General features: G+C 42.4%; 1 protein-coding gene across 1 annotated transcript in view; it reads right to left on the bottom strand.

Moving 5' to 3' along the window:
• Positions 1-27,848, bottom strand: part of LOC137353321 (myocardin-related transcription factor A-like) — a 179,388-nt gene that overhangs the window by 79,976 nt on the left and 71,564 nt on the right. The window contains 2 exon segments of the mRNA XM_068019461.1: positions 15,922-15,987; positions 21,258-21,344. Coding sequence (XP_067875562.1) covers positions 15,922-15,987; positions 21,258-21,344 — 153 coding nt within the window.

Below are 27,848 nucleotides of genomic sequence, written 5' to 3'. Positions count from 1 at the left end.
AGATTAGCAAGATTCTTTTGACTTGGAGGTCGCTCAACATGAAAAATAATTTGGCATTGTGCTATTATACTGCTGAGTAATGTCATATTAGAACTTTAAAGAAAGTGAACATGCAAATGATAAGCCATAAATCCACCAGCAAACTATATTAAAACTCTTACACTTGTATATACTTCCTGCCACTTCCCATTATAAGTTCCTCTGTCCATATTTACTGCCTATGTAAACATGCCACGTTTTCTGACTCACCACTACAGCACCCTCTGTCAGGAGGACGCACTAAAAGCACGAGTTTACTTAGTAAGTGTCGGCACAGGAATAATGGGAACAAACAAGTACATGTAGGATACATGACTAAAATGGCCTTCTAATCCACTCTCCATTTGAAGACTACACTTGGTCTTGACTCCCCATGTGCAACACCACAGGTGATCGACTCATTTTAATTTAAAATGAGCACAAGCAGCTCAGTTTGAGCAAGGGCAACCACACTAACGTTTTCACCAGAAAGAGTGAAGAAAGGAAATGAGACTGGGGTGAGAAGAATACTTGCTATACATGTTACTCACCATATGGAAGTTCTTCTCTACAAATCCCAGATTCACCAGAGCAAGGGACACAGGGAAGCCGGAAAAAATACATTTTTAATCTGAACTACTCAACCTCAGGATAGTTCACACACAGAAGACACAAGGACACTGGGACAGAGATTTCCACTCTAGCCCACTTGGCAACCTTTTGGATCCGCTCTGCCAACTATCCCTCCACTGTCCATTATAAGATACCACATTTCTATGTTACTACATCTTCAACATTAAACTAATGTGCTTACTGTGAATAAGCACAAGGTTACTGAGTCAGGAAGCAACTTGGCTGGGACATTTTTTTAAAATCGTTTTTGAGCCTATTGCGCAATTCAGCATTCTGAACATTGTTTTCAAACTTCCAACAACTGGAAATTGGCGCGTACAAGTAACCAGTGCTTGAAGTCCTCCTACTTTTCCATACCTCTGACTAACTGATGGTTTCTGAATCAGGATGCTGTAACATTACTTTTTAAGACTACAGAACTGTCATTTTATTTCATCAGATAAACAAGACCGTGGCTGAGAGTTGTAGAAATTCGCCTTTATGAAGATAGAGAATGTATTATATACTTATCTGCACATTTCCTGTTGATCCCAAAATGATTATCCTGGTCCATTAGAATGAATTTGATGCAACAATGCAATCGCCACCAGGAAGTTATGCTCTAAATGACTTCCAACGTTAACGCATTGCTAAGCATAATCAGGCCATGTCAAGCCACATCACCCTATTAATCTGACTGAGGTTTTGTTGCTTCATGTCATGCTTACATTGTCAAGCATATCAGACACTACAAAGCCTGTACATCACAGTCATGACCCAACCTATGCAGCATCGTCACCAGGATTTTAGCCAAGTGCAATGCTAGCTGATAAAAACTTCTTGTGCTGTGTCCACCAGGACTGAGAAACATCCAATGGTATAATTAATGATTGATTTTGCACTTCCAAGCAGCATTTTAATCTACATGACACTTTGGTGAAGCACTGTAGGATAGCTTAAAATAATGAATTGAGTAGTGTATTAAAAGCAATTTGGTTCGCTAAAAATATGTATGGGGTCAAGTGTGATTTTAGTTAATGACACATTAGGAACTAAACGTGATTGACAACACAAAACCCCCTTTTAGATATGTCCTTTTCCAGAGTCATATGCCAAGACTCTAACATTCTACAATTCTGTAGCTATGGAAACCAACCAGAATTAGCTGCAGAGCTGACAGGGAAGAGAAAGTACGAGAATAAATGCTGGAAAACTCGAAGTAGGCCATTTCCATTTAATACAGGAGTCTCTCTGCAATTGCATAACTCCTGTTTTTTCCCCCCACTCTTGATTCTCAAACCTCTCCGTTTCCTGATTTGGACACTGCCTGACCTGCTCCAGCTTTCAACTGGGGTTAGGGTTAGGGTTAGGGTACATGAACTTCTCCTACTGCACCCACCCCCCGCACCTTGCCCCCACCCCTCCCCCACCCACTGTTTCTGGTGGCTAGCTGCAGGCTTAGAATTTGCCGGCTTCAGGTTGCGGACGGGTTCTGTTCCACATTCTGATGCTGGTTATTTTAGCTCAGCTCTGCTACTTCAGTCTCTTTCTCATCATGATACTGGACATTTACAGTTCAAGTTCTTCGCTCAAAATACGTAGTGGTTTTAATCTAAAAATTGCTACCATTACACTTTTCTAGAGACCTAAATATGCTAGCTCCATTAGTAACATGCCAAAGTGTCACTCCTTTGCCACAGAAATGGACCTCAGGATGTTCTAATATTTTTGGGGTGTTGGACACAAACCATCATGCAAGTAATGATGACTTTGTTGAAGGATGCAAGGGGGAGCCCATGTTGACTTGCCCTTCAATTTTGTCTTCCACTGAATGAGGCAGCAGCTCTCCTTCCACATTTAGCAGGGACATACCAACCATGCCAAATGCACACACAGCAGCAACAATTTGATTAGATTAGATTAGAGATACAGCACTGAAACAGGCCCTTCGGCCCACCGAGTCTGTGCCGAACATCAACCACCTTTAATGTAGAAAAATATCCCACGGTTCTTTACAGAAGTATAATCAGACAAAAATTGCTCAGACAACTGAGCCAAAGGAGGAGATATTTAGAGGGATGCTGAAAAGCTTGGCTGAAGAATTGAGATTTTAAGTAATTGTAAAAGAGGAGGCTGAGCGGTTTAGGGTTGATAGCTAATGGTGAGGCAGAGGGAGGAGGAGATGCACAAAAGACCAAAGTTGGAGGAACACTTAAGGTTATAGCTGTTAAGAGTGACAAGATTCAAGAGATTTAAACACAAATGATAATTTTAAATTGGATGTATTGGGGGACTGGGAACCAACATAGAGCATAATAAATTTCCAAATAGCCAATGACTAATAGGAACTATTCAAATGCAGAGTAACAAAACCAACCCAATATTGTTTTCATTTCAGTTTCCACTAGAAAAGGTCCTCTCTGGACAAGTTTAGCAATATTAACACAATCATGCAATACTACAATTTGAAAGCCTTGGTCATGTCCTCACAACTACTATGTCGTAACTCCGGTTCTTACACAAGTCAGGTCAATGCTGAGCAAACCATCCATCAAGCACAGAAACACCAAGCGTAAATCAGGATTGCTACAAACTGGAAATCGAACTTGTGGACCTCCATGCTGCAATCCATCTTTGCACTAATCCAATTTCATTAAAGACAGAGAACTGCACAACTCAAGGCCCAATACAAAAAGGATCTGGGACCTGAAAACCTCCAGAACATTACTAGGTTAAATTTATTGTACACACTTGGCACCACATCCACTGAAAATCAAAAGGAGTGGTAACATTTTACAAGCTATCAGAAATTTTACAAGCATGAAGGAGTAGTAGTTTCACACAGCTAAAATGCTACATTAGTGGGGGCAAGTGCATGAAATTCTGTGTTTAGCATCAGTTATGTGCTCATTGAAAGAGGATGATCTTAAACGTGGATGGTGAAGCTTGTGTTATCTATAATTATTCAAAGACAGGCAAGATTTCTTCCTTAAAACTATTCTATTTATTAGGGAATAAGCATGGGCGGGGGGTGCGGTGCACAAGATGTGGAAGTTGCTGTTGTCATGGTCAGTCTCCATGGCACTGAGGCGTGGCAATATTTACACAGAACTCCGGCCTTCTTTGCAACCCCATCCTCTATCTTCTGCTCCACAGGAGGTTTCTATCCTCCCTGGGTTCACCTTAGGACACATGCGTTAGGGTGAAATGTGTACTACCCAAGTCAAACACTCTCCACTGGTCACCTTCAGTCAGTCTCAGCACTCTGAACTGCACTGTCAGTCACTCTCTTCTCAAGTCCCTTTGCTTTCCAAACTCTGGCCCTTCTGCAAAAGGGCCCTGAAAACCTTGCTCTTTCACCACGCTTTCAGTCACGACTTCAACAACTGCTCAGTCTCGATTTTCATCTGCGAAGCACTTTACAAATTTTTTTATTGCCATTAGAGCAATCCTGTCAAACAGGTAAGCATGCATAAACATCACAGGATTTACAGTTTAATGAAACTAGAGAATAAAAATTACATTTTCAATGTCTCTTGTAAGTCTTTGGGACATTCTACTGAGCCACATTAACACGGCCCTCTATTTGAACTTGAATTATTCTGTTCATACTACTTTTCGTATTGAGAAACCTGAATTTATCATTGTAATCCAATCAACAATATCCTTGCTTTGAATTACTCTTAAGGTCATTGACTGATTCTCCCCCTCCTCTCTCACCAAATCTTCTAACCCTTAGTACAGGTAGGCTTACCTCAAACCCAGCTACTCTGCAATTAGAAGAAAAACTCATTACTCTGAACTATAATCACTGTAACTAGTCATCAGAGCAATGGATTTCAATTGCAGCCTTCTAAGCAGCAGCAATATAAATCTCCTACAGTTTCAATTTTACTTTCCCCTAATTTCATCTGAATCAAGTATTGCCTTCATCCAACTTGTCAATTCAACAACTTACATTTATATAGCACCTTTAATGTAGCAAAATGTCTCCAAATACTTAAACAAGTGCAATAAAAACATTTTTGACACCAAGCCACAGGAGGAAATAGGACAAAAAGCTGTCAGAGATGGGTTTTAAGCAGCATCCTAAAGGAGATACAGGCAGCAAGGCGGAGAGGTTGTTTACCAGAGCGTGGGGCCAAGGCAACTGAAAGCACACTCATCAATGGCAGAGATTAAAAATCAAGGATGTGCAAGAAGCCAGAATTAGAGGAGTGCAGATATATCAATTGAATTCAGACAATTCAGAGAGATGAGAAATTGCTGATAGGGTCTTTGAGTGATTGAGCATTTTTTTCTAATTTTTGATGTTACAAACTTCAGTGTTGTGGGGTCAGGGGAAGGGCTGGTAGAGAGGGAAACAATCAATCAAGCAACACACAGTGGGGGCAAAGATGGAAGTGACACTGAATTCCAACCGCCCGACTGTAGCAAATGTTGAATGTCATCCATTTCATTTGTCCAAATATAAAAATCTGCTGTTGCTACTCGTCACAGGGCTTCAACGTTAACTGTACCAAGATACTGAGCATTTCACGATCCCTGATCATTGAAGGAGGAATACTTTCTCACTTTAGACTAACTTCCTCAATTGCATCTCACATCTAAAGCAGTGATGTTGGGGGAACTGTGATATAAAGAGAGGAAGGACAGCTCCAAGAGAAAAAAAGGTCAACTACAATATGATTTAGTAATGAAGGCAGCTGCTGCAAATGATTCTGAAATACTATGAGAACATTGCTGGTTTTTCATCTGTTCCCAACACACCACTTAGAGGCACCATAGTTTCAGCAGTGAATGACAAATTGTCCAATAATTCAGTTAAAAAACAAATTTGTAAATAAAGTTATCTTACTTTCCCCTCCCCTTCAGCAAAATATTTGACTTCCTGCCTCACATCTTCCTCCCTCAAACAACACACCATATCCTGATCAAAGGGTGTGTGAGTGGCCTGTTGCAAGTCCTCGAATTCAGCTGTATAATGATTGCAAAGTACATAAGAGCAGAACATGTTGACTAGGCCTCCGCTCTCCCACTTACTCTCCTTTTATCTCGTCACTGTCCTGTCACATAGTAGAGATCAGGAACTCACACTGCAACTAAAAACACAAGAAAAAATAAAACAAGACGGGCTATGTCATCTAAGTTTCTGACATAGATCCTTTAAGAACCACCTAATTTCATTATCAGGGAAAAACTCATTACAAACGCCAACATGCACCTGCCTTTGATCAGTCAGGTGATTGTGGGCTCAAGCCCTACTCTGGGTCAGGCAGGTGCCATCTTTTGGATTGGACATTAAATTCAGGCCCTATCTGCCCTCTCTGGTGGACTTGTAAAACCCCAAGGCACTACTTCCAAGTAAAGCAGTGGAGCTCTCCTGGACAATACTCATCCTTCAACCAACATCACTGAAGCAGATTGGCTGGTCATTGTCACATTGCTGATTGAGAACTTGCAGTGTGCAAGCCAGTTGCTGCACTTCCTACAACATCTACATGCCATCCTGAGGTCATGAAGTGAGAAATAAATGCAAGCTTTCATTCTGCACATAATCCAGGGCAAGACTGAATGAGGACTACAGAACTAAGGTGTCGCATTTCAGCTGAAACATTAAACTTGCTCCTTCAGGTGGGTGTAAAATTTCCACAGCATGGCACCATTTGTGGGGAGGGGGGAATTCTCAGTGCCCTGAGAAATTTATCCCTCAATCAACATCACAAAAGCAGATTATGTCTTTGTTTAAAAAATTTCATTCTTGGGATGTAGGTGTGTCTGGCAAGGCTGTTATTTATTGCCCATACCTAGTTGTCTTGATACAACGGAGCCACTTCAGGGGGTAGTTACAAATCAACAAAGCTGGTGTGGGACTGAAGTCTCATAGGCCAGACCATGTAAGCACAGCAGGTTTTCGTTCCTAAAGGGCATTAGTGCAGCAGCTGTTCGAGGGACCATGCTGTGCACAATTTTCTGCCATGTTTCCACTTGTTGGAAACATGAGTTACCTGAGAATAAAAGACTAGGAATAGAAAATTCAGCCCTCCAGTCTGTTCCACCATTCAATTAGATTATGACTGATCTATACCTGTACTCGATTTACCCACATTTGTTGCATATCTCTTCATACCTTTACCAAATAATAATGTTTACATCAGTCTTGAAAATTTCAATTGACTCAGAATCCACAGCCTTTTGAGGGAAGAGAATTTCAGTTTCCCACTACAGAGAAAAAAAAACTTCCTGATTTCACTCCTGAACAGCCCAGCTCCAATTTTAAGATTGTACCTTCTTGCTCTAGATTCCCCCACCCAGAAGAAATATCTGCCATGTATCCTATTGAATCCTTTCACCATTTTCAATACTTCAATTAATTACCCCACAATCTTCTAAACACAATGGAATACAACTCTCATTCATACAACGACCCACATTCATTCAACCCATCTTCACAATGTAACCCTTTAAGCCCTGGTATCATGCTGGTGTGCATCACTGGCTGTGTAGTCTTATTGGGCCACCCGAGGTTGTGAAAGGAGCTGAATAATGCATGTTGTGAGAAGTATTCTTAACAGCTATGAAAATAATTTAAGGTATTTCCCAGCTCTAGTAACTGAATTAACCCATTGACCACACGCAGGCATGTGCATCAGTTTATGGTTCACCCGGGTTGCATTGTTTCATGTAATCTTCCCCTATGTGGAAGGAGAACTGGACACAGGATATCTTGTTCATAATAACCACATTTCTCCAAGAAAGCTTTTTTTAAATTAAAAGGTCTCTGTTACAATACATTCCAATGTATGAACTTTAGATACTTCTGTATTCTGACTAACCAAGTTACAAGACAATTCTCCTCCTTCCTTTCCCCACTCCTGTAGCAAAAAGCATTGCCTCTTTGTGGGGATAATTCTACACAGGCCTGAGTCCCTTCAGTACCTCACCTCAGTGCCCATTCATCAGGTGTGAACCCAGAGAACAAGCACTGGCAGGCTACTCTAATGCTGGAGGAGTACAGGAGAGCACAATCCTGTTATCAGATGTCCACAGTCAACGCTCAGCAGGAATCACTGAACAGGGAGCAGGACCCTGGGCAATTACTCCGGTCTAGTGCAGGGCACTAAAATTAACTAGTGTCCCAGCTGAGAGTAGCTACCTCAGCAGAGGCTAGGGATTGAACGCGAGGGCTTACCAGTCTGGACCACACCAGGTAGTGTGTGCAGCCACGCTAACGCGCAATGAAAACTGCGGCTGCTCAACAAAAGCTGGCTAAAATGCTGGAATGCGACTGTGCTTGCTTAGTTAGTGCCAGCTGCTTATTTCAGATGCCTTTCTGCTGTGTCACATCACCCTGCTGGGCTGTGTCACTAAGATTGGATAACAGTTTTAGAAAGTGTATTCCATTATTAGTATCATGTCACAAGTGAAGAGACAGCTTTGCACCCATGATACCCCAGGCAGCAAGCTTTATCTCAACTGGGTGTTGTGAGGCACCACCAGATAAAGGCTCGGCATTCACCAAAGTGGAATTGGGGAATTAAATTAAACCAAGGCCACGATCACATACCTACTACTGGCAGCTAGATTGACACTGGCAGATCAGATCGCCTGCCGACCTGTTTAACGACAACAGCAGGACTTGCAGAATGATAGTCAGGAGGAAAATAATACACTCAATATGTATTTTACTAAAGAAAAATTTCAATTAGAGTTGGGGTGGATGGGGGTTGGTTTGAATTCTCTTTTCCTGGTGAGGGCTGAAGTTTGTGTTATGGCCTGAATGCAAAAACTGCCTAAATATACATCAATATGGTACATGTTTCCCACTCTCCAAACTTTCCTCAGCTTGCCCTTGGGTAAGTCAAATACACAAATTTTGATTTAGAATGGGAGATTACGTTAATCTTGGCACTTTGTTCCTGATGGGGTTAACTTATCTGGCTTCTGGAATTCCTTCCTCTGGAGATCTTTTTTGGGAAGGGATGTAAACCCTACACATTTATCCTAGCACAGCCTAAACAGCCTGGTTTCTCCTTTATGCACTTGCAATGCAGGAGACAGGGACACTTGCTTACTTGTGTAATGATTTTGCTTCTCATTAGATTTCATAGCTCATATCTGTATTAACTAATTCTGGATTTTTAATAATCACAGCCAGTCACCATTAGATAATTGTTTCGCGAATCATGTATTTTCCTGCCTTCATTGTGCTGAATGTCAGGGTCACAACTTTTAAACTTACGAAAAGGGTAGAAGGGTGGGTTAGTAAATTTGCGGATGACACGAAGGTTGGTGGAGTTGTGGATAGTGCCGAAGGATGTTGTAGGGTACAGAGGGACATAGATAGGCGGCAGAGCTGGGCTGAGAGATGGCAAATGGAGTTTAATGCGGAAAAGTGTGAGGTGATTCACTTTGGAAGGAGTAACAGGAATGCAGAGTACTGGGCTAATGGGAAGATTCTTTTTAGTGTAGATGAACAGAGAGATCTTGGTGTCCAGGTGCATAAATCCCTGAAGGTTGCTACCCAGGTTAATAGGGCTGTTAAGAAGGTATATGGTGTGTTAGCTTTTATTAGTAGGGGGATCGAGTTTCGGAGCCACGAGGTCATGCTGCAGCTGTACAAAACTCTGGTGAGACTTCACCTGGAGTATTGCGTGCAGTTCTGGTCACTGCATTATAGGAAGGATGTGGAAGCTATGGAAAGGGTGCAGAGGAGATTTACTAGGATGTTGCCTGGTATGGAGGGAAGGTCTTACGAGGAAAGGCTGAGGGACTTGAGGTTGTTTTCGTTGGAGAGAAGGAGGAGGAGAGGTGACTTAATAGAGACATATAAGATAATCAGAGGGTTAGATAGGGTGGATAGTGAGAGTCTTTTTCCTCGGATGGTGATGGCAAACACGAGGGGACATAGCTTTAAGTTGAGGGGTGATAGATATAGGACAGATGTTAGAGGTAGTTTCTTTACTCAGAGAGTAGTAGGGGCGTGGAACACCCTGCCTGCAACAGTAGTAGACTCGCCAACTTTAAGGGCATTTAAGTGGTCATTGGATAGACATATGGATGAAAATGGAATAGTGTAGGTCAAATGGTTTCACAGGTCAGCGCAACATCGAGGGCCGAAGGGCCTGTACTGCGCTGTAATGTTCTAATTCTAATTTGAAAAGCTTTTTAAGGTTTTTATTATTTGTATTCTTCACATGACAATACCACAGCTGTCACTGATGCTTTCAGAATATGATTTACTTTAAGCACAGAGCCAGCCTTCTCCTGTGTTAGGAGGAGTGGTCCCTCTACTGTATGAGCATACAAGATACTCAAATTTATTTTGAATGCCCTCATTCTCTCCTGAAAGTATGGGACTCCCTTACAGAAGCCCTGCATCTTCCAGTACAATATTCAATTTCCCATTCATCACACACAAGCACAGAAAGCGAGTATTGGAAGCCATTTGACCACATGGAGGGCAGTTCAGTACTGAACCCTGTCTTCATTTGGAGTTGGTGGATTGCGACCAAGAGCAAGAACTCTGGCCGAATCTTCCTTTCTAGGCGGGGACAATGAGATCAATGACTGCGTGAGTACCATCACCCCACCTGAAATCAGCTAACTTTGACAAACGAACCAACCATCCCATAGCACATTTCACAACCTCAGGATGCTCAGCCAATTAAGTACTTTTTTTTTTGAAGTGTAGTCACTGTTGCAATATCAAAACACAAAAGCTAACATATAAACTGCAAGCCCCAAAATTGCAACAGTATATTGCCCAGATAATCTGTTTTTGGTGATATTGGTTTGAGGAATAAATAATAGCTAGGACACCAGGAGAAGTCCCAGCTTTTCTCTAAATCATGCAGAATCTTTTATGTACACCCGAAAGAGCAAGCAGGACCATGATTTAACATATCAGAAAGACTGCACCGCCGACACTGTAGCACTCCCTCAGTAGTAATGATTATACCAGGCCTCTAGCACAGAGCCAGAGGAGCAGCTACAAAACAAATCTTGCAGAAAAAGAAACGCAGTGAATGAAACCAATAGATCAGGATACCATGATATAACAACCTATGGATCTCCTTCAGCTGACATCTAATGTCGATAAAAATAAAAGAAAATTGGAATTTAACAATACAGTCACCACCCTCTTAAAAATAAAGCACCGTGAATGACAGGGCCCCTATTACCAGGTAAGGATATGTCTGAGAATACAATCTCAAGGGCAAATAATCTTACTAGAGTTAACATTACATTTAAGAGATTAACAGATCTGCAGAGCTGCTACAATCCCTATGCAGAAGTCCTAACTTATTTTGCTAAAGTTTATTTCTAGATCAGTTACTGGGCCTCAATGTAACTGCCTCAATTTCCAAATGAGGTTAGACAACTCACTTGTGTTGTGAAAGCCTCTCAGCCATACCACCATTTTTAGATTTTGCCCCTTACAGGTTCTTCCCCACCCCATTAGAACTGCCATCCATCATATAACTGGTATTGTTGTGCCTCCAGGCAGTAGACTTCTCTACTGACATTCGCTCTTTCATAATAAAGCTATAACCTAAAGAAAGATTCAAATTTATAATAGACCTTCAAAACAAAAATGACCACGAAACACAGATGTCGGAGGCAAGTGAGTGGCTCCACAGGCCAATGTCAAAAGCAATGGGAGCCACATGCATCGCATGTATATTGTCCATCTGGCACTGTTGCTGGCTGACATTTTGTGATGACTTTTCTGCTTTTAACACTTCTGCTTTGAACAGATAACCTTATCATATCATCTCAGACCCTAAAATAGGAATGACCAAGTTTTTTGTACTCGGAAGCCACATATTAAAGGTTAAATCCACATTCCCACTAATTTTCACATCACAAGATTTGTTGACGTCCGTAGCTTGAGAAAGACTTGCATTTATATCGCACCGTTCACGACCACAGGATATCTAAAAGGGCTTTACAGTGAATGAAGTACTTCTGAAGTGTAGTCACTCTTGCAATGCAGGAAACGTGCCAGCTAATTTGTGCACAGCAAGCTCCCAAAAACAGGAAGATAAATGACCAGATAATCTGTTTTTGCGATGTTGGTTGAGGGATAAATATTGATCAGGACACCAAGGAGAACTCCCCTGCTCTTCTTCAAAATAGTACCATGGGATCTTTTACGTCCATTTTAGAGGGCAAACGAGGCCTCGGTTTAATATCTCATCCAAAAGAATACACCTCTGACAGTGCAGCACCCCCTCAGGACTGCATTGGAGTGTCACACTTGATTTTCATGCTCAAGGGCTGGAGTGGGACTTGAACCCAAAACCTTGATATAAAAGCAAAATACTGCGGATGCTGGAAATCTGAAATAAAAACAAGAAATACTGGAACCACTCAGCAGGTCTGGAAGCATCTGTGGAAAGAGAAGCAGAGTTAACGTTTCGGGTCAGCGACCCTTCATCGGAACTCCTGACTCAGGCGAGAATGCTACCACATGAGCCACAACTGACACATCCGAGTGTCCTGGTTCAAGATTTATCCAATAACGAGGCAACAATACAGAAAACAGTGCTTTGCAAACACCAGGCCCACGAAACTCAAACAGGAGAGCAATCACTGAAGAACATTTAAATGCTCAGAGGATTGAGCTACTTGCCTTTGAGGGCCTGATGGTCTGCAGTTTGGGCATTGCTGCCTTAAGTCGCCGCTCTGAGATCATTCGTGGAAATGTTTCCTCCAACCCTCCGCACCCCCCCCCCCACTTTTCTTTGCCCTGCCACCAACATGAGTACAGCTTTGGGAGGTGCCCATTTGCTCGGCCCCACTCAGAGTGCCCTACCTCAGTGCATACAACGAGCAGCTGCAACTGGCTTGGTGCCCATCAAGATTATTTAAAAACAACAAAACTTTTAAAGGAAGGAAGAGACTTTATATGCCACCTTATCGCATCTCAAATATCCACTGCACTTCAGACAAAGTGACTTACTTTGAATTGCAGTCAAAGTTACACAGGTCAGTGCTGCAGTCATTTTGCATATAGCAAGATGTTAATCTGTTTCTAACAGTTTTGATGGTAGAAGAATATTGTTCCAGGTCACCCTTCAATTCTTTGAAAGTTTCATGGGATCTTCAACATCTATCTCAAACAATGGAGGAGACAGGCCAGACTTTTCCGAGCACAAACTTGACTGACCCTCTCTTGTGTTAAGTCCACAAGCCGGGAATTGAGCCTCCATTTTCTGGCTCTGAGGCGAAGGCTAGTAGCTGACCCAAGGGTGCCACTGGAAACTGATCTCTAAGCTTCAAATGCATTTCCAGCTTTCAGAAGTCAAACTTAAAGGCTTTCTTCTGCACAACTCCAATAAAATATATTTGCAGAAAAATAAACTATTTGTGCTTTTTCAGCAAGACAAGTGGTGATTTTTGCTTCAATCTGAATTACACTGATGAATCTTCTGAAGAATGCATAAGTATTTAAAGAGAGGCATGACAGGGGGCGGGGTCAGAGATTTTATCCAAAGTACACCCTCCCAGTACAAGTTAAAATATATTTGCAGAAATACTTGTTTTTTTTTAAGGAACTCAATGAATTTTCCAACAGGGTTCTGCCACAATGGATCTCATCACCACCAGTTCCATCCACAGCAGAGACAAGAACAGCTTCACTGAAAGCAGTGGGCAGCCACAATTACATAAGCTTACGCACTGTCCGCGGCTTCTTTCTCCAGAATTAGCCAGCTCTGGGTTACAGGACAAAAAGGGGCCAACTTCCTCCCTTTTAAAGGCCTGCTACCCGATCCGAACCAGACAGGACCCGACGACATGTGTCAGGTTCGGGTCGGGTTGCACTTTCGGGTCCGGCATTCAGGCTCGGGTCGGGCCGGATGGGACATGCTCCATCACCACCTCAGGTAAGTGACTTTAATGTTAATTTACTTTTAGGACTTTGAAGGTGGTTTTGATTGTTCCTTAACTGCACAAGCTTAAAATAACTAAGTGAAAAACGGAAGGTAAGTTAACTGATGGTCAGGTCGGGTGTGGGAAAAAATGGAAGGACTCGGACCGGGTCAGATGGGGTTCTGTTGGGTTTGGGTCGGGTCTCATTTGCAGACCCGAGTAAGCCCTTACTCCCTTTCCTCATTAATTAAGCACAGCATGGGAGGATAGTTCCACAGGAATTACAGCACAGAACCAAGGCCATTCAGGCCAACAGCTCACTGCTGGTGCTTATGCTTCACATGAGCTTCCTCCCAAATCAGGATATCCTTTTATTCCTTTCTCCCTCATGTACTTATCTAGCTTCTTAAATGCATCTATATTCCCTGTGGTACAGAGTTCCACATTCTACCCACTTTCTGGGTAAAGATGTTTCTCCTAAATTCCCTAATGGATTTTAGCAACTATCTTCCATTTATGACCCCTGGTTCTAGTGTCACTCACAAGTGGAAACATCTTCTCCACATCTGTCTTATCAAACCCCTTCATAATTTGAAAGACTTCTATCAGATCTTCTCTTGTCTGGTGAAAAGAGCACAAACCGTTTCAGTTTTTTCTTGCAGTTGTACGATGGGTTATAAAGAATCCCATTTAGAATCACTTCTGCTCTCAAATCACCTTGCTCCTGTTATCTTCCTTATAATTAAGGCTCAAACCAAATCAAATTTAACTTGATCCTTGTAAGGATTTCTGTGTTAACTTCAATACTATCGAAGATGTCAATTACAATACATTATAATTCTTTGAACTGTTTGACGTCTGACAAGCAAGGGAACACAGCCCCAGGTCCAAGAGTCTTGAAGCAAAACTCCTGAGAACTCCTCACAACTGAAGCTTGTGTTTACCCGATGTGGAATGTACAGCCTCTCCTCGTGGGGACACACACCACCCCCACCCTTCCCTTTACTCTAGCGCAGAGAACTTGGGCACAAGTGGGCAAGAGGCAAGGCTGAGGAACGCCTGCCTTATTTCAAACATTACAGTAGCAACTAGAGTTCAAAAGTACTTCATTGGGTGTGAATAGCTTTAGGACTTACTGAAGTTGTGAAAGGCAATGTATAATGGAAGTAATTTCTAATTTACAGAGGGGTACTGCTAGAATTTAACAATAACAATTTGTATTTATATAGCACCTATAAGGTAAAACAAAATCCCAAGGCACTTCACAGGAGCATCATGAAGCAGAATTTGACATCCAGACAGTGATACTAGGGCAGATGACTAAAAACTTGGTCAGAGGTAGGTTTTAAGGAATGTCTTAAAGGAGAAACAACAGGAGGGGTTTAGGAATGGAATTCCAGTGCTTGGAGCCTAGGCAGCTGAAGGCACGGCCACCAATGGTGGAGAAACTAAAATCGGGGATGCTCAACAGACCAGAATTAGCAGAGCACAGAGATCTTGGAGGGTTGTAGGGTTGAAGGAGTTTACAGAGATAGGGAGGGGTGAGGCCATGGAGGAATTTGAAAACCAGAGCGAGGATTTTAAAATGGAGGCACAGCTTAACCTGGAGCCACTGTTGGTCAGTGAACATAGGGGTGATGGGTGAATGGGAGTCTGTGCAAGTAAGGACAGTCAGTAGAGTTATGGAATATGGTTAAAACTGTACAGGTTACTTGTAATGAATGCTGGCAAACTTTGTGCTGCTTGCCCAGCTAGAAGCAGCCAACCAGGTAGTAGCACTTTATCTTGCAGCACCTGGACAGCAAGTGCAATCAGGACACAGAAATTAAAAACCTGCAGGAAAGATCTCTGTCCCTTTTGTTATATGTTGCTGTGTTACTTACTTGGGATGAGAAGGAGCCATTAAGCCTGTAGGTGCTTGTCCAACTCAGGAAACCTCCTCTCTAACCAGGCAAGCCAAAGGAGGAAGAACTGAGCTAAAAGGCGTTCATCATGAGCCCTGAGAGTTCCTTCCTCCCCTGCAAAGGGAGGGCGGTTTCAGCATCGGGTGTTAAATGCCACAAGAGCCTTTGCATGCAGTTTCTGGCTAGCTCTCCTCAATGGTTTGCCCGACATCAACAGTGTCTTTACACTGCCTCTGATATCTCTCAAGAGAAACTGCATTTTTGTTTCGGGAAAAAGACAGACGAGTTCATTCAGAATAGTTCAACAGTACGTGCGCAGATATGCTCAACATCTAGAACAAAAATAAGGCTAAGGCGGGGAAATATCAAGATGCAACTATTTTAAAAACCATGCACAAATCATCTACTTTAAAACACTCGTCAAGATGGTATCACAAACTTTATTTTAATTAATTGTGCCTACCCACATCCAGTTATGACTCTAGCATTCTACGTAGCTGTTACTTACGTGGCATGATTCCCTGGCTGGCCAGTTCCTCCCGTGTCCGCCGCTGCTGAAGCTTCAGCTGCAGTACTGCCGGAGAAAAAGGACAGACATGATTAGTGCTGCCAGCTAGGACTTGAGTGAGTGAAGCAATCCCTCGCTGTTTTGAGAAAGTTCTCTATTCCAACCTTCACTTTTTTGCAGAAGTGGTCACAGATCTAGCACTTCCGCCCAGCTGCTTTCAAGTCGGAAACAGTAAAGGTGGCTGTCATTCTGATAAGCTCGACGACAATTTTTAACAATTCAATTTTTTTTTTTTTAAATTGAGGGTTTAAATTCTCTCCCACCCCCTTTTTTGCAATACATGTTAGCTTAAGAACTTATTGCTTGTATGTAAACCACAAGACAGATACAAGAGTCAGCACAATTACTGCACCCTGTAGCAGTAGTGCAAGGCCTGAAATCAGTAACCTGAGGGTCACAGATTACGATCAACTTTCTGCACAGCTCACAAGATGGTGGCGGGGGGGAGGGAACGGATCTTCTCTCCACTCAAAGAAAGAGCAACAGTCTATCACTGCATCTGTTTCTTCAAACATTTTACGTTTTTTTTTTACTCCATTAATCTACCCAGAGAGTCCATCCCATGTGTTGATCACTCTGAAAAAGTTCTGGATTTCAGCCCTCAACTTGATCCATATCAGTTTGACACTCTGCTTTACTGTATTAACAGTCATGCTTTAGTTTGAAATAGCAATCTACATTGATTTAGTCTATAAATGTTGCATTACCATGTGTGTCAATTTTACATCTCCTCTTGGGTGCCTCCTTTCGAGCTTAAGATACTCAAGCTCCACTCGTCTTTCCATAATTCATGAACAAGCTAGTGCCTCTTCTGTGACGACTTGCAGCATTTGAATCACTTACTGCTCAATGAGTAGAACTAGACATCATATGCAAGGGGAGGTTGACCAGAGCACTGTATTGTTTGAGCAATGTTAGCTCAGACTTGCATTCTGTCTTGGCTATAAAGTTCAGCACTTGATCAACTAAAACCACCAAGACCGGTCAACCTCATTGTGAGCTATTTCAACACCATCTCTTTCATCCAATTTAAAAGCAGACTGGACAGTGCAAGCATGCTCAAAGTGAACAAAGGCAGGGTGGTAGGGTGCAGTGGAGAGGGGTTCAAGAGAACATACAAACAGACCATCCCACATCATTGTAAAAATACAGTTTTCCAGTTCTGTTCAACTGGCAGCACTGGTACAAAGCCACCACCCCAAAAACAGGCTAACGGCAATCCTATTAGAGGTACGAGACCGACATAAATCTCCTCGCGTCTTAACTAAACACAAGTAAAATCAACAGCAGAGATAAATACACGACCAAAATAATTCAAACCACAAACGATCCTCAGATGATCCTAATTTTAAACGATGAGTAAAAACATTTTCACATTATACACATCAAATGAACAGCATAAGTTGTAGTTTTCAGACACCAAATATTTTTTTTTACTTAATTTGTCATGTCAAGATAAAGGGAAATATTTAACGGCATCAAACCCAGAGAAACCTCCAGTAAAATACTTACTCTAAGAATTGGTGACAAATATAAAGCAGGAGAGCACATGCTCAAGTCTATGATTCCCTCCTTCCCACAACACAGTTCATTCCTGATTTCAGATATGGTATTTGAGAGAGGTGGCTGACTGGAGGCTAGGCACTCCCCACAAGGAGGCAAAGAGCTACATCATTCTACAAATTCAGGTAATGGCACACAATGCAAAGCATTAATTTTCTATTTTGGAGAGGGAAGAGGAGTGCAGAAAGAACAAAAAGAAAATGAGTGAGTGCATTGCTTTCCCAAAAGCTTTCACAGTTGAATTACTGCCTTGGTGCTTTTAAATGTAACCATTAAAACTTTGCCATTATAATAAAAGCAAAATATTGCAGATGCTGGAAATCTGAAATAAAAAAAGTGCTAGAAATACTCAGCAGGTCTGGCAGTATCTGTGGAGAAAGTCAGCGTTTTAGGTCTGTGACCTTTCATCAGAACTGGCAACGGTTAGAAAAGAATTAGGTTTTAAGCAAGTGAAGGGGTGGGGGGGTTGAGGCGAAGAGAACAAAGGGTTTGATAGGGCACAGGCAGGACAGATTAAATAACAAAGCTGGCCTGGGACAAAGGCAGAGTGTTGATGCTTGTGGTGAAAGACAAAGCATTAGTCCAGAGTGTGTTAAAAGTAGAATAGCGAGCAGCTCTGACTACATTTAAAGCAGGCACATGGTGTTCCTTGATGGATGAACTAAAATGGGCAAAATGCCCTTTCTCTTGCATATCTTATAAGAGGCGTCTATTAATTCATTGCTCTCACACCACTGGGTTCAGTAACACCCCCCAGCAAGTTCCCAATGATGACAACACTGAACATGATCGGTGGAGTCCAAATTCTCAGTTATTAATTCTTAGTTGTGATTTTTGGTTAAAAAATAAAATATTTAAAGAAAGGCCAGTCATGCTCTAAAGTTACTGAACTCAATGTTCAGTCTGCAAGGCTGTAGAGTGCCAAATCGAAAAATCAGGTGCTGTTCCTCGAGCTTGCGTTGATTTTCACTGGAACACTGGAGCAGGCCAAAGGCCATTAAACTTTGTAGGCACAGTGGCGCAGTGGTTAGCACCGCAGCCTCACAGTTCCAGGGACCCGGGTTCGATTCTGGGTACTGCCTGTGTGGAGTTTGCAAGTTCTCCCTGTGTCTGCGTGGGTTTTCGCCGGGTGCGCCGGTTTCCTCCCACATCCAAAGACTTGCAGGTGATAGGTAAATTGACCGTTGTAAATTGCCCCTAGTGTAGGGAGGTGATAGGGAATATGGGTTATAGGGTTAGTATAAATGGGTGGTTGTTGGTCGGCACAGACTCGGTGGGCCGAAGGGCCTGTTTCAGTGCTATATCTCTAAATAAATAAAAACTAAATAAAATAAGCTAGCAGACTATACATTTTAATACATATGGGTATATTTCAAAGAACAGATTGGACCTAGATCGAGCTTGCGCTACCAGCTTTGGTTCTACATGCAAAATACACTTTTGCAAAAAATAAACACAGATGGTGAAGCGGCAGGCAACTAAGGCTCAGCTAAACTGGAGACTGCACAAAAAGCAAAACAAACATAGGTAGGTATGGCGGTCCTGCAATTTATGTTATAAATACACTGGTCAAAGGATATCCAATCTATCAGCACCTAAACAGAGAAATAACTTTATTCAATTGTTTATAACAATCATCATGCTTCAATCGGGTACACGGGCTGGCTTATTCTCACCCACTCTCAGCATTTCTTTTAGTGGGGCCAGGGCCAATAACCAGCAATCGGGCAGCCAGAGATCGTCCAGGCCTTATTACTTCAGACATACATCACACACTTACAACAAATGTATTTATATAGCACCTCTAACATAATACAACATCCCAAGGCACTTCACAGGAGCATTGTAAAGCAAAATTTGAAGCCAAGCCACATAAGGAGATATTAATACAGATGGCCAAAAGCTTAGTCAAGAGGTAGGCTTTAAGGAGTGTCTTAAAAGGAAGAGAGAGAGGTAGAGAGGCAAGAAGTTTAGGGAATTCCAGAGCTTAGGAACAGCTACCAATGGGGATGCTCAAAAGGGCAGAATTCGAGGAACACAGAGGGTTCTGGGGCTGGAGATTAGAGATAGACAGGGGTAGGAACATGGAGGGTTTGAAAACAAGGATGGGAATAAAAAAAATTAAGAGTTACTTAACCAGGAGCCAATGTAGGTCAGTGAGCACAGGAGTGATAGGTGAATGATACTTAGTGTAATTTAGGACATGAACAGCAAAGTTTTGGATGACCTCAAGATCATAGAGGGTGCAAGGTGGGAGGCCAGTCAGGAGTACATTTGAATAGTCAAGACTAGATGTAACGTAGGCAAGTGGTTATAAGCAGAGACAAATCTGGCTCCGAGAGTTTGAAGTTGTGAATAGTCTTTATTTATCTCCTGTGTAGAAATCAATTACCCCACATAAGTAAAGGAAATAAAATCAGGTCGGCCATTAATATTAAAGGCTCCAGTCACTTCCATTTTCAATTTCAGCAAATGCTACAATGCTCTCCACCACAAAAAGACTTTGAATGGAATCTGGGTAGGCAGTTGAGGAAACTACCTTCATGCCATTTAAGGGATAACTGGACATAGCAAAAATGGGACAGCAGGGTTTTCCTAGATGGATGAACTAAAATGGACTAGATGCCCTTCCTCTTGCATATCTTATAAAAGGCATCTATTAATTCATTTCTCTAGCACCACTGGGTTCACTAACACCCCCCAGCAAGTTCCCAATGATGGCAACACTGAACATGATCAGTGGAGTCCAAATTCTCAGATCTTAATTCTTAGTTTTGATTTTTATAAAGTGTTTTATAATTATGAGGCAACTTTGAAGTTGCATTGGTGTATGGATATGTTAATTCTTCAACTTCAGCTCCCCCCACAATGGGCCAAGGCACTGCCCATTGCCCTCAGTCAAGGCATACGGATCAGTAAGATTGCACTGTGAATGAGGTTTCAGCATTAAAGTTGGGCTTGGTGCTTCCAAAATGGGTGGCTGGGCAGCGAAGTACATAAATCAGTCAATGTCCCTGCTTTTGATCATGCCCTGTGGCAAGGGCTAGAAAAATAGGAATGCATTTTTTCTGTTGAAGGCAGAGGGCAATGAAAGCTTATTTAGAGTGAGCGGTGCAAAGGGAAGGCCACAAATTATAGCTGGAGAAAGTAACACACTGATGCACAAACTTCAACATTTTTTTTTGGTTGGACTGTTCTCTGAAGCCGTCTGAATATTCTGGGTTGACGTGAAAAATAGCCACTTAGGTGGGGTAACAGAAGGCACCTAGAACCCATGGAAATGCACCTCCAGCAAGATTCACCGTCTTCAAGAAAGAAAGGGGTAAAATTGGAATTTCTTTCTTAAAATAAAGCACTATTAAGGGAGTGAAAGGTGTACAGTACAACACAGGAGCTTTTCATTCACACACCAGAAATCAGGTATTAAGTACTGGTACTGATTTAGATAGTCTGAATGTCTTCATTACTGCGTGCGCCTTCTAAAAGTTTCCAGCTTTTAAAATCCTCTTAGCACTACTAAAAAACTAAAGCGAAAACTGGTCTCAACTTACCCTTTGCTTCCATTCAAACCCTTTACAACAACAAAACATGGAAATGGAGCCTCCAAAGGAGAAGAGGGAAAAGCAAGTATTTGCAGTCTCACTACTATACGATCTTATGTACAAAGCCTTAGCATAAGTGCTCATTTTTAAAAGGGTACTTGTAATCTTCACCTGTTTGATGCTGCAGTGTTCTTTCTGCTTGACGCCCATTGGTGAATCCAACTGGAGCTTTGGGACCATGAAAAGGCATCTCAACTCCTGTGTAGACAGAGGAAAATCATGGACTCCTCTTTGCCCAAGCCACACTCCACTCTTGTCAATATGTCTGCATTAATCGCCCCACCACCCATCCCTTCCAACCACCACCCCCCCATATTACGCAATGAAAACAAGCGGTGGGAGGGCTAGCAAAACCTATAGGCAGTTCCTCAAGATACAAGAGAAAAGACAGTCTACAAAACAAAAAGGTAGCCATGCTACAATCTTGAGGGAAGAATATATTTCTTATAGCTGCATGTAGTGACAAGTTTCAACCAGACAAGAAATGATTGGGTAAATCCCCCATCAGCTGGAGGCTGCACTGCTCTAAGTGACTGGGATTGAATTTACACACAGAATTTGCATTATGTAAACATCCTCCACTCACTGCATTTTTCTGAAGAAACAATCCTGCTTTTGAACGGAGACTTTGCTGTAGTTTCAGTCATTTCTGTTCTCTGTAGCTCATCGAGACACTGTTTAAATAGACTCAGTTTGCTGTTAAGTCCTGCTGCAACTCCCGCCCCATCCTGCCTCATTGAGTGTTGCCACCATTGTGTCAGCCACTTTGTATTTTTATACAATTGGATTAGACAAATGTAATGTAGTTCTGATGCTGTTCTGTGAAACCCCCTCAGCTCACTGACTCCACTTTACGCATATTTAGTTTCTGTAAAGTACCTTCCCTTCCGACGACATATACAAGAAAACACAATCGCAACAACGGAAGTAACTCAGATAGCAAATCCAGTTTCAAAAACAATTTGGGGAATGAGTTCCAAGTTGTCAAACTGCTCTGCAACTTTGCTTGCAGACTGAGATCATCCAATATTGCCTCACTCCCCCAAGTGGGTTGCCCACAACACACCCAGACATCATTTATCTTTTTGATTCTCTGTTCAACACTCAAGTCACAGATTTTTTTCAATATTTACTGTACAAAATGTTTTCCTTGGAATGATTCCAGGGCAGTCATCCAAACTGAGATCCGATAACGGCCCAAATTCTACAGCTTCACTCTTGCAATTTGACATTAGTGAGTTCCCTTCATCTGTGTGATTAGTAGTAGGCGTAACACACTGAAGGTGTGCCCTACATAAAAACCTTTTTGTGGGGTGGGGGATGAGAGAGGGGTTTAATCTGTGTCAATACCATAGTCACTTTAACTGCTAACTGCAAGCTGCAAGCAGTCTTCCTAGATGGAATGCACACATTACTTGGACCAGGCCTTCTTAATTCTACACATGTCTGTGTAAAGTGTATATTGGGTTCCTTTTCTTCTCTGTCTTTAATCACTGAGGGTACAAGTCAAGGCTCAGCTATGGTGGATTACAGTTCTCTCACCCTATTGTTAAACAAGTGAGAACACAATCTCAGCTCAACCAGTGATGACAATGTGCATTTATATAGTGTCTTTAATGTAGAAAGATTTGCAGAGCCATAATCCCAATAAAATGGACCCCAAGCTAAAGGAGGAAGCATTACCAATGACTAAAAGCTGGGTCAAAGAAGTGGGTTTTAAACAATCATGTTGAAAGAGAAGGGTTTGGTGGAGAGGCAAAGGGACTTAAAGTGGGAATTCCAGAGGGTTGGTCCGAAGGTCACTGAAGGCGCAAACATCAATGGTGGAGTCAGGGGAGGAACGAAATACAAAAAGCGGCCAGAAGTGTAAGAACAGAGTTCGGAAATGGGGGTTTCTAGGGCTGGAAACAGTTACAGAGGAGCGAGGCCATGAAAGGAGTTAAACATGAGAATGAGGATTTTAAATTTAAAATCACTGTGCAACTGGAACCAATATAAGCCAGGAATTATGGTTAAGTAGAACAAAATACAGGCAGCACATAAACTGAAAAATTAAGTTGGGGGGGGGGGGGGGGGGGGAAAGAGATGGAGAATGAGTTAGGGGCAGAGGTTAGTGATGTTACGATGGTGGAAGTGGGCTTTGTAATGGACTAGACATGAATACAGAAGCTCAGCATGGGGTGAAACAGGATGTTGAAATTGTGAACAGAGTGAGTGAGTCAGCCTCAGCACTGGCCAGGGAGGTGGGAGTAGAATCAGTGGCAATGGAATGGAGCCCTGACGTGGCTCTCAATGTTTAACCAGAGGAAATTGCAGCTCATCCAAGAATGGATGTCAGATAAGCAGCCTGACAACCAAAAGAGGCAGGGCTGTAACCAGAAATTGCCTGAAACTAAATGCAAGTACAGTATGCTAGCTTACCAGTTCTCTTACTCCAACACTAAATGCACAGATGGACATAAATTACCGGCAGCTAGGCCAAACTGATGCACGGTTTTCTACCTGCACACTCACCTTTTAAAGACTGCTGTATATGCAGCCCAAGACTTGACTGTCTTCTTTCATTCTTAAGAATCTTACTGTTTAGGTATGCTCTTGACACTTCTTTCCGCAAAACATGGGAATAAAATTCCTCTGCTGGAGATAACATGGCAGCAGTAGCATGGTGGGGTAGGGTGAAGCATCTAGTCATGATACACCAGTTATTATGAGGTGTGGTCACGGTTGATGGACCAGCTGGTCTTCACTTGCCTATCAATTTTGCATGTTTGTATACTACTTTGTCTTAGAGTCAGAGTTATACAGCACAGAAAAGGCCCATTGTGCTTGTGTTTGCCATCAATTATCTAACTATTCTAATCCCATTTTCCAGCAGTTGGCCCGTAGCCTTGTATGCTATGGTGTTTCAAGTGCTCATCTAAATACTTCTTAAATGTTGTGAGGATTCCTGCCTCTACCACCTCTTCAGGCAATGCGTTCCAGATTCCAACCACCCTCTGGGTGAAAAAGTTTTTCTTCAAATCCCCTCTAAACCTCCTGTCCCTTACCTTAAATCTATGCCCCCTGGTTACTGACACCTCCGCTAAGGGTAAAGGTTTCTTCCCATCGGCACAGTGGTTAGCACCGTAGCCTCACAGCTCCAGCGACCTGGGTTCAATTCTGGGTACTGCCTGTGTGGAGTTTGCAAGTTCTCCCTGTGTCTGCGTGGGTTTCCTCCGGGTGCTCCGGTTTCCTCCCACAGCCAGGAGACTTGCAGGTTGATAGGTAAATTGGCCATTATAAATTGCCTTTAGTATAGGCAAGTGGTAGGGGAATATATGGACAGGTGAGGATGTAGGAATATGGGATTAGTGTAGGATTAGTATAAATGGGTGGTTAATGGTCGGCACAGACTCGGTGGGCCGAAGGGCCTGTTTCAGTGCTGTATCTCTAAATCTAAAATCTAAAAATAAATCTAAAATCTAACCTATCAATGCCCCTCATAATTTTGTGTACCTCAATCATGTTCCCCCTCAACCTTCTCTGCTCTAAGGAAAACAACTGAAATGCTCCAGCCCAGGCAACATCCTGGTGAATCTCCTCTGCACCCTCTCCAATGCAATCACAATCTTTCTACAGTGTGGTGCCCAGAACTGTACACAGTACTCCAGCTGTGGCCTAACTAGCGTTTTATACAGCTCCATCATAACCTCCCTGCTCTTCTATTCTATGCCTCGGCTAATAAAGGCAACTATCCCAAATGCCTTCCTAACCACCTTAGCTACCTGTGCTGCTGCTTTCAGTGATCTATGGACATGTACACCAAGGTCCCTCTGACCATCAGTACTTCCTAGCATCCTACCATCCATTGTATATTCCATTGCCTTGTTAGTCCTCCCAAAATGCATCACCTCACACTTCTCAGGATTAAATTCCATTTGCCACTGCTCTGCCCAACTTACCAGCCCATCCATATTGTCCTGTAATCTAAGGCCTTCTTCCTCACTATTTACGACACCACCAATTTTTGTGTCATCTGCGAACTTACTGATCATACCTCCTATATTCACATCTAAATCATTAATGTACACTACAAATAGCAAGGGTCCCAGCACTGATCCCTGCGGTACACCACTGGTCACAGGCTTCCACTCACAAAAACAACCTCAACCATCACCCTCTGCCTCCTGCCACTAAGCCAATTTTGGATCCAGTTTGCCAAATTGCCCTGGAGCCCATGGGCTCTTACCTTCTTAACCAATCTCCCATGTGGGACCTTATCAAAAGCCTTAGTGAAGTCCATGTAGACTACACCAACTGCTTTACTCTCCTCTACACATCTGGTCACCTCCTCAAAAAATTCTTGAACTCCATGCACCAATATAGCCATTCTGTTCAACCCATCTCTGCTTCCAGTATTCTTCAAACATTCATTCAATTCCAGGAATGAAATGTCATAAAGGCAAGCTTGAAAAGTGGATCTTTTGTCCACTGGAACAGAGACTGTGAAGAGGTTGATCACTTCGAGGTTTTCAAAACCAAGTATTCGAAGGGAGTAAATAGCAAAAGATTGTCGTTAAACCCACAACAGGACATAAACTCAGGACGATCACTTGAAGAATACTTTACCATATTGAGGCAGAGGGAATTATTTAAAAACATGACATGGCATGATATGGGAATGACCAGGGAAATGCAATTAGAGCAGTATAACTCAATGAAGTGCTGTTGCAGTAAGGTCAGGACTTCAAAGACATTCCTTTTACAAGTTCCAATGGACATCACGGGGGAGGGGAAAGAGAAGGAAGAGAATATCAGCAACATCAGGTGGAAAAGACTAGTTCACTTCAGATCACCTGATACAAGTACCATTCCCAAATAAAGTTTTAAAGGCACTCATTCTTTTGTAACCAGACATTTAGGCAACTTTCCTTTCATTAATGAGCCAGTCATTTCTCACTTACAGATTAGAGTATTCCCGTATCTAAACACGGCCATCTTTCATTGTATTAAAAAACTCTGCAGATCAAGTACAATCTTGCACATCCCCAATTTTCATCACTCCAGAACTGGTAGCCATTGCTTCAGCTGCCTAGGCCCAAAGCTTTAGAACTCCCTCCCTAAACCTCTCCACCTGTCTCTCGCTTTAAGATGTTCCTTAAAACCTATCTTTTTGACCAAGCTTTTGGTCATCTGCCCTAATATCACCTTACATAGCTCAGTATCAAATTTGTCCGATACCACCCCTGTGAAGTGCCTTGGGATGTTTTATGATAAAGGTGCTATAAGTTGTTGTTGTAGAGAATAGAAAACCCATTACACAGCACACACCATAGCCATAAGAACACTGTTGCAGCAGGATACTGTAGAGGGGGCTAAAGAACCCTGAAGTACGTGTGAACACATACAGTGCTGTCATCTGTAGCTGGCCTTCAAGGATGTGAGGTACCATTGATGAATTATGATTCAGTCACAGAACAAGAATGTTACCCATGATTCTGCATGGGATTCTCCAGCTTGACCATGCCACTTAGTTAAAGGGCTACATCCAAAGTGGAATATCACCCAGATTCAAAAGAAATCGTCAGAGAATTGTGTTTAAGAAGCCTCCGCAGAGATGGCAGTGGTACTCAGGTTGTGGACAATGATCAGATCACTACAAGGGCATCAGGCTCAAACTGGACATGAAATTTCAACTTTCTAGCTCATTTCAGGCGCCCAATTAGATTGCAATGTTGAAAACACTCGAGTCCAAATTTTTTCAAAAACACCAGGTGTCTTATTACACTGCTAGGTGAGGTCATGGTGATGCTGACAGCCAGCAAGATGCTGGAAGTTAATGTATGGCAGCAAATACACTGATGTAATAGCAGTAAACTGAATGATCAGTTACTCATCAGGAAGTTTCAATTCCCAAAATATACACAGGGCAGCAGATAGATGGAATTAAATACAAGGTTCACGCAATAAATTGTTCTCTGGTTGCTGTGTATTGCAGAAGCTGGCAGCTTGTTCATTTCTCAAATTATATTGCAGGGAAATTCTAAGAGATAAGCCGTTTGCTGTCGTGTTATACAGTGATAGAGTTATACTGCACAGAAACAGGCCCTTCGGCCCATCGTGTCTGTGCCAGCCATCAAGCACCTATCTATTCTAAACGTATTTTCCAGCATTTGGCCTGTAGCCTTGTATGCTATGGCATTTCAAGTGCTCATCTAAATACTGCTTAAATGTTGAGTGTTCCTGCCTCTACCACCCCTTCAGGCAGTGTATTCCAGATTCCAACCACCCTCTGGGTGAAATTTTTTTTTCCTCAAATCCCCTCCTACCCCTTACCTTAAATCTATGCCCCCTGGTTACTGACACCTCCGCTAATGAAAAAAGTTTCTTCCTATCTATCCTATCAATGCCCCTCATAATTTTGTATACCTCAAATCATGTCCCCCCTCAGCCTTCTCTGCTCGAAGGAAAACAACCCTAGCCTTTTCAGTCTCTCTTCACAGCTGAAATGCTCCAGCCCAGGCAACATCCTGGTGAATCTCCTCTGCAACCTCTCCAGTGCAATCACATCCTTCCTATCAGTGTGGCGCCCAGAACTGTACACAGTACTCCAGCTGTGGCCTAGCTAGAGTTTTATACAGATCCATCATACAGCTGTTGGTGGATAAAATGGTGGTTTAATCTGATGTGCAATTGGGGACAGATCATCTTGGACGAGAAAGA

The sequence above is a fragment of the Heterodontus francisci genome, chromosome 41 (genome assembly GCF_036365525.1).
Source record: "Heterodontus francisci isolate sHetFra1 chromosome 41, sHetFra1.hap1, whole genome shotgun sequence".
NCBI lineage: Eukaryota > Metazoa > Chordata > Chondrichthyes > Heterodontiformes > Heterodontidae > Heterodontus > Heterodontus francisci.
This window is presented reverse-complemented; position numbering and strand designations above follow the sequence as displayed.